The sequence below is a fragment of the Dipteris shenzhenensis genome, chromosome 23 (assembly GCF_047967505.1).
Source record: "Dipteris shenzhenensis isolate YYH24624 ecotype China chromosome 23, Dip_SZ_1.0, whole genome shotgun sequence".
NCBI lineage: Eukaryota > Viridiplantae > Streptophyta > Polypodiopsida > Gleicheniales > Dipteridaceae > Dipteris > Dipteris shenzhenensis.
In genome coordinates, this window is record NC_141618.1 from 33,359,627 (window position 1) to 33,366,989 (window position 7,363).

Below are 7,363 nucleotides of genomic sequence, written 5' to 3' on the forward strand. Positions count from 1 at the left end.
CCAACTGGTTGAGGAAGGGACTAGTCAACACCACCTTAGATTCCTTAAAAAAAGGTTATTTCATTTTCATTTTTGAACGTGCCAATATGGGGGCAAGAGTTTGCAACATGAGCTATAGACCATTCGAAACCAACCTCTAGCGTATCTTTCATGGTGGTCTCATGACTTCTCCCTAGACAACAAATCGGGGTCCACTAAAATTCCCATATGGGTGGAACTGCTTGATCTACCTTTGCCCCCTATAACCAGCTCCCTACCCTCTATAGGTGATTGGGTAAGGTTTTAGGTGATGAAACTGGACATGTTATAAACCCAAGAGGGAATCTTCGTATTTGTATCCATATGGATATAGCTAAGGACTTGCCTAACTCTCTGGTGATTCTTAACAGAAATGGAAGTGTCTTAGAGAAGAACTTGTTTATAAGAATTGTTTCCTATGTGGACTTGCAAGTCACGCTGTTTGAAGCCTTGAGGATGATATTGACGAATGGACTAGAAAAATTCAAGACAAAATGCAAGATGAGGATTTTGATATTGGATGGTCCAAGGATTTTGAAGAGGACGTCAATAGAAACAATGATATGGTCACTAACAACATGGTAGGATGTGACTCCGAAGAGAAATCACCCAAGACTTCCCAAGAGGACAAGGAAACCCCCCCTCAAAACAAGGATTTTACTGTGGTCCAAAATAAAAGAAGACACTCAAAAATAGCCAATCTACAGAGTGATAGCCCAAATCTCAAGGCTAAAAAGGGTTCCACAAAGAATGGTAAGTAAAATTGTATCTTTCCTTACTTACAATTTCAGGGAACTAACTGACCCTGGAAGAAGTGAGGAGCTAGCCTTTTGGCTAGTAGCCAATTCCCTCTCCCCTTTTTTTGTACTTAGGTCAAAGTAACTGGTGACATTCTTTAAGATAGACTTCAAAAATTTGACATAACAAGAATTTGGTGTGTCACTACCATGAAGGTAGTAAAGGTGGGATAGCTCTAGGGATTCTCTCATTTTTGGTATTGTATGCTTCATGACTTGGTTAACAAATGGGATAGATGGGTCTCTTTAACTTGTCTTATCAAAGGGCAGTGCTTCACAGTTACATCTATTTATGTCCCAGACAATTATAGGGACAAGAAGAGCACTTGGGGTCCACTAGATGCAATTGGTGGAAGAGGGATTCTCCCAGGTGATTTTAATATGGTTCAATCTAGCAAGGATAGATCGCTAGAAAAAGGCTCAGAAAGGGATGCCTTGGAGAATGTCAAGGAGCAATAGTCAAATAAGTCCCAATAGAAGAGTGATTTGAAAGTAATAACTTATGTTATTCATACAAGTAAAAAATTATTCATATGAATATATTAGGACAATTCATTGGATTCGTTCAAATCAAGAAATTCAAGATTTTTTATGCTTTTTTTAATTTAAAAAATCAAACAAATTAATGTAACTTAGGTGATGCCGTCGAACAGAGTGAGTAGAGCTGACAGAAGTCCATATGTTTGGACGTTGTAGCTTGATTTGATCTTTGATCTCCCACAACCTAGCACAATTAAAGTCGAAAGACTACCAATGCCATGCAGTCACAGTCATAGTCATATCCATAAACCTTTTGTGATCCAGAACCATAAGCGATGGATATGACTATGGATATGACCATGGCTGTGCCATAGTCATACCCATAGACATTATGTGATCCAAAACACCACAAGCGAAGCCTCTCTATGGTCCTTACAGGATGGCTGAGTGAAGGAAAAGCTGGAGCCTTGAAGTCATTTGCAATGACCTGAGGAATGAATTTGTTGAGGCTATTTTTCATGGGGTGTCCATGAGAGACTAGAAGACAAGTTTGAGGTGAGGCATTTCTTCAAGAGGCTTATAATAACTGATGGGCAACACGTACTTTAGAGTACTTTTTTTTTGTGCCCTCTTATCAATTTATGAGAGAAGCTTTCAGTTGATACATAAAGGAGGGCGGTATTTTTGATGGCCAACTTAGAAATTGAACTCGAATTTGAATGTTTGCATGCAGAGCACAAGGAAGATTGACCAATTCTATACTCCAGTATTACTTCAAGCCCGCAAGGGAGAAAGAATGACATCTATTTGCCCTTCAATAATCACTTGATTTATAGGGGCTCATCGTAATATTTGGTCGTAGTTAATGCAATATTTCGCCTTGTGTTCTTGTGATTGAGCACATATTTTAATATTCCCTTGCAAGCCACGGGTTTTATGCATATACATACATAGATATGTACATCTATGTGTGTGTATGTAGATATACATACACACAAACACTATTTTTGTGTGGTAAAAGCACATACACATGGGCACGTGCTCGCACACTCTCACAGTATACATACATACTAACTAGTGTACATACATACTAACTAGTGTGTACATGCACATATATATGTATGTATGTATGTATGCATGCCAAATATAACAACACCACCCCCAATTCCAAACTGACACGTGAGAGCTTTCCTGTTGGCAAATGGCATGAAAACCTTACACTTGGAAAGGTGGCTCCCCGGGTTGCTGGAGTCGCAAGGAAAGGAAGCACGCAAGCCAAAAGAAATTGGCATCTATCACCCCAAATCGCTGGAGGCGCAACGAAGCAAGCTAAAAGAAATCGGCATCCCTAGCAAGCTGCACGAGATAAATTGGAATCGACAAGCGGTTATTTGGAGCGAAGCAAGAGCGAGAACTACAGCTTAAATTGTTCGTGGATGTGCGGGATGGATCATGGAAGCACAGGAAGGACCGAGAATCACTCAAGCGTGGAAGTTGTTTGCTTGCTCATGCAGCAGTCTGCGAAACATTATAGTGCGGATCTACGGATGACTGCCAGATGAAGCAAGAGGACTCTGGGGCATTGATCGCTTTGTTTGTGCCGATTTCTTTGGCATCTACAGACGGAGGATAGAAGCAGGAGGAAATATTATTTTGTCATTCATGCTATCCTGCTGCATCCTCCATCACCCCTCTAGCTGGCTCTCGGCCTGCTCTGGTTCTTTACCTCCATCTGATCTCCAATCTTGCCATGGCTATCTGCGATACTTCCGATTCGAATGGATCGTTCTTTTCCGCCTTGCTCGACGTCTGGACGGACTGGAAAATCACCATCCTCGTCGTCGCCACCATGTCTTTACAGGCTCTATTGGTGCTGGCAGGATTCTTCAGAAAGCGGACGCTCAACCTGTATTTCCATGCCGCAGTATGGATTGCCTACTTGGGCGTGGACGCTACAGCCGCATACGGGTTGGGCCTCATGTTGGGTTCTGGATGCGACAACGTCTTCTCGTTGTGGGCTCCCTTGGTGCTCTATCATCTTGGCGCAGCCGACGCCATCAACGCTTACTCCCCAGCCGATAACGAGCTTTGGCGTCGTTCTGCCTTCAAGATGGTGTTCGAGGCCGTGGCAGCTGCGTGCATATTGAGCAGGTCTACTCGTTGTCATAGGTATTTGCCCATCGGCGGCCTGCTCTTCGTTCTGGGGACGCTCAAATACGCAGAGAAGGTGTACGCTTTGAGGTGCGGAAGCGCAGCACAAGTACTGAAATCTGCGCGTCCTATATACAAGTACATGGCCTCAGATCTGCAGCAAAATGACCTGGTGGTCGCTGGCGACTTGGGATGGTATGACAAATTTTACAACAAGGGGAAAAGAGCTGAGTCGACGGAATCCCTACTCGAAATGGTGACTTACGCCCACATCTGCGAGTCCAAAGATCTGAAAGACGTCAAAGACGTGTGCCTCGCCTATGCCCTCTTCAAGATCTACAGGAGGCGACTCACCAATTTGCGTATACACCAGAAAGACTCCGACTACGAGAAGGTGAGAAAAATACTTCTTCGGTCGCAGCAATCTGATAATACGTCGCAGCAGCACGGCCGGACTCCGAAGTCGACCTTGGAGCTGATCGACCTGGAGCTCAGTTTCATATTCGATGGCGTGTTTAGCAAAGCCGCAGCAGAAAGATGGTATCAAGGACTTGGGGTGGCGACTCGGCTTGTGGGCGTGTCGTTGCTTGTAATGGTATTCTTCGGTCTCGTAGTAGGGGACGCGATGCATGTGGGGTGTCACAGGAGCAGCGTTGCGGTCGCAGGAGCCTCAGGCCAAGTGCGAGCCTTCACCTACGTCCTGGTGGCGGTGGCGCTGTTGCTAGAGTGGTTGCAGATCCACAGACTCTTCAAGTCGAACTGGATGCGGGTGTGGCTGGCGTGCACATACATCACAGAGCAGCGCCTGATCCGTGCGAGCAGCCGAGACGTTCGAGGTTTCCGGAAGAGCATGCACAAATTCAACGTGAAGGCCATACTTGCAAGCCTTCGCTACATCGGCAGGCCCAAGCAAACTCACTGGCGCTACAGGGTCGAGCAGCTCTCCATTGTGGTCGCTTGCTTGGATGCGGTGTCCGTGCACTATCTGATCCTGTTTGAAATCGAGACCTTGCGTAAGATAAGAGAAAGGAGGGAAGCCATCTCTCACCTGGTCGACATCAACGTGCAAACGCTGCACGATTACTTGATCTCGAAGATGAAGGAGAGGTTCGGGGGCGACCGACGTCTGGATCTTGTACGCGAAAGGGATCGAATTGCACATAGCTTACCCACATTCCCTTTGAAGAGACCAGGCACTGCTTCGGCATCGCATGCAAGATCATCCTTCCCCAGCTCCGGGTCGGGCTTGGAGGAGACCATTGTGCACTGGCACCTGGTAACCAGCGTCTGTGAGATGAGTCTAGTTCCTCCAGAGCCAAAGATCGAACTCAACAAACTCCAGCCTGCAGATCAACCCGATGGGATCCCAGAAGCTGCTAAAGTGAGCATTTGGCTGTCGAGGTATTGTCTGCACCTCATGCTCAAGCGCCCGAAGCTCATGCCCGAGGATCCGGACCTCGCCTCAGGGCTCTACAAACGCTTCGAAGAGAAGCTGAAGAAGATATGCACTGGGGATCGTGAACAACGCATCGATAAAGCGCTGTTGCGAGGCTACGAAACCACGGGCGAAATCAGTGCAGAATCAGTGGATCCTGCCATCGACTATGGCCGATATCTGATACGGGAAGAGACGGCCGATATGTGGCAGACGTTGGCAAGGGTGTGGGTGGACATACTGATCTACATCGCCATTGCTGAGAATGCTACTCCACACACAGAGCAGATGGCGAGAGGAGGAGAGCTACTCACCCTCTTGTGGGTGTTGCTGGGGCATCTGGGTTTTGGACAGAATGTTGGTTCCCAAAGCATTTCCAACTGAGTGATGAGATCTATGCCCTGCCTCTCAGCATAGGCCACGAGCACTTGGCCCCTTGTAAATATAAGATCCTGAACAAACAAAGTAAATTGAATGACTCATTGTTCTTTAAAAAAACTACATAAAAACAAGAAATATAAAATTATATATGGATAATAGCTTATCTTTCCTTCAACCTTGACTTTTTTTAATTGTTTTACTAAAGTAGGAGGAGTCACAGCTTTGTAAGAAGATTTGTCCTCCAATATGACAAGAGGCGTCTTATTATAATCAATCCCAAACATCTCAACTTCCCCAATGTTAGACTCGCTTTTGGCTATGTCTTTGATATTTATAATTGGCTTGAAATTACTACTCTTCCACTAGGAAGCATATTTGGAAGAATCAAAGTCATCTCATCTATATCAGGATCAACTTTGATGGACCATTTTTAATCTTGGAAGCATTTTAGGAAGCATCAAAGTCATCTCATCTATCTCAAGATCAACTTTGATGGACCATTCTAAATCTTGAACACATTTGTTTGTTCGACACAGCTACAAATTAAAACACACAAAAAAATTTAAAATATTTCGAATATGTTATTAAAAATATCTCATGAAGAAAGGAAGATAAATTTTGAAATTTACTATAAATACCAAAGAGATCAACTTCTACATGAAAAATTATGTCATGTTGTTCATCATCGAAACATGATTTCAAGTTCCTATTCTAAACAATTTAATATATTTTTCCAAAACTTATAGATAACAAAAAAATTTGAACAAAAAATTACAAAATTACTACAAAAAAGAACAAAGTTATGATTAAAAAGCCAAAATTGCAATACAAGTCATTCATCAAAACATGCAGCGAGTTAAAATTTAAAGCATCAACTTATTCAAATCTACATATCCTTATATTCATGAGTCTAAATTCAACTAGTGTTATAGCTCTCTAAAATAATCCATGGCCATACAATGACATTAAAAATTTATATAATATTATGCGCATGCCTTGTTTCCAAAGTCTCTTTTGTTGGCGGATTGTAATTTCCACACCTCACTGGGGTAATAGTTCAAAATATGCATAATTACTTTTCATTATCTCCACTGGAAAGCAACCAAACTTTATATCTTGGGTCCAAGTGGTGGTCCAATGGATACTATGGTATCCAAGCTTCGATATGTAACCCATGCTCACATGCTCATTGTTCTTTTAATACCACAATATATTCCAACACAACAACACAAAGCAACTATAGATGCGCTTGGTAGATGTGCAAAATAGCAGGCGCGTCTATAGGCGTTGCTTGAATAGAGAAATTACGGGTGCATCTAATCGTGCGTCTAACAGCTCGTCTATTTGCGTGTGTATTAACATATCTATTTGTGCATCTACATTGAGAAAATACGGGCCCATCTAACATTGCATTTATGAGCACATCTATTTGCACGTGTATTAGCGCGTCTATTAGCACGTTTACACTGAGACTTAGATACGTATTTAGATGCATATTTAGACGCAAAATAGAGAATACAGAAAGTGAGATTTTGGTGTACATCATTGCTTTTCAAACATTGCCCATGATTACCAAAGCACATAATTTTAACAAAAACATCAATGCTTTTTTGCAAGCCCACATATACAAGAATTAAGTGAGGTGAGGAGAATGAGACAATATAAAATAGTTTTGCCAATATCAATGATGGGCTACGATTCAATCTCATCCTCAATGAGATCAACCCTTGCCAAACTATCTACTTCAAAATCCAAACAAGTGTTTAGATCTACAAATACATTCAACCCACTACTACTTGTGCTACTCATGTGCTCATCGAAATTGCATCACCAATGGTAGGCTTGTCCTCACGGATAATGGACTCAATATCTGTATCTCCTATCTCATGATCATCCTCCTCTCTCGTATCACGGTCATCATCATGTCCATGGCCATGATCATCCTCCATATGCTCCATATTAGTAAATGTACTATACATCACTTTGGAACGTGGCATAATAGGTATGACATGCCACCATCTATTATTATCCACCATTGGTTGATAGACAACCTAATTCAAACACAAATACAATCATGTTATTTTCCTTGCATCAAATATTT

The 7,363-nt window shown here is 42.7% G+C and overlaps 1 protein-coding gene across 1 annotated transcript; it reads left to right on the forward strand.

The window, feature by feature from the left end:
* The first annotated feature begins 3,045 nt into the window (after positions 1–3,045).
* Positions 3,046–5,265, forward strand: LOC147887278 (uncharacterized). The gene has a single exon (XM_087394264.1). The coding sequence runs from the start codon at positions 3,046–3,048 to the stop codon at positions 5,263–5,265; it is 2,220 nt and encodes a 739-aa protein (XP_087250390.1).
* The last annotated feature ends 2,098 nt before the right edge of the window (positions 5,266–7,363 follow it).

Coding starts and splice junctions, on each gene's coding strand:
- LOC147887278 (XM_087394264.1), top strand. CDS start 3,046: ATGGCTATCTGCGATACTTCCGATTCGAATGGATCGTTCTTTTCCGCC.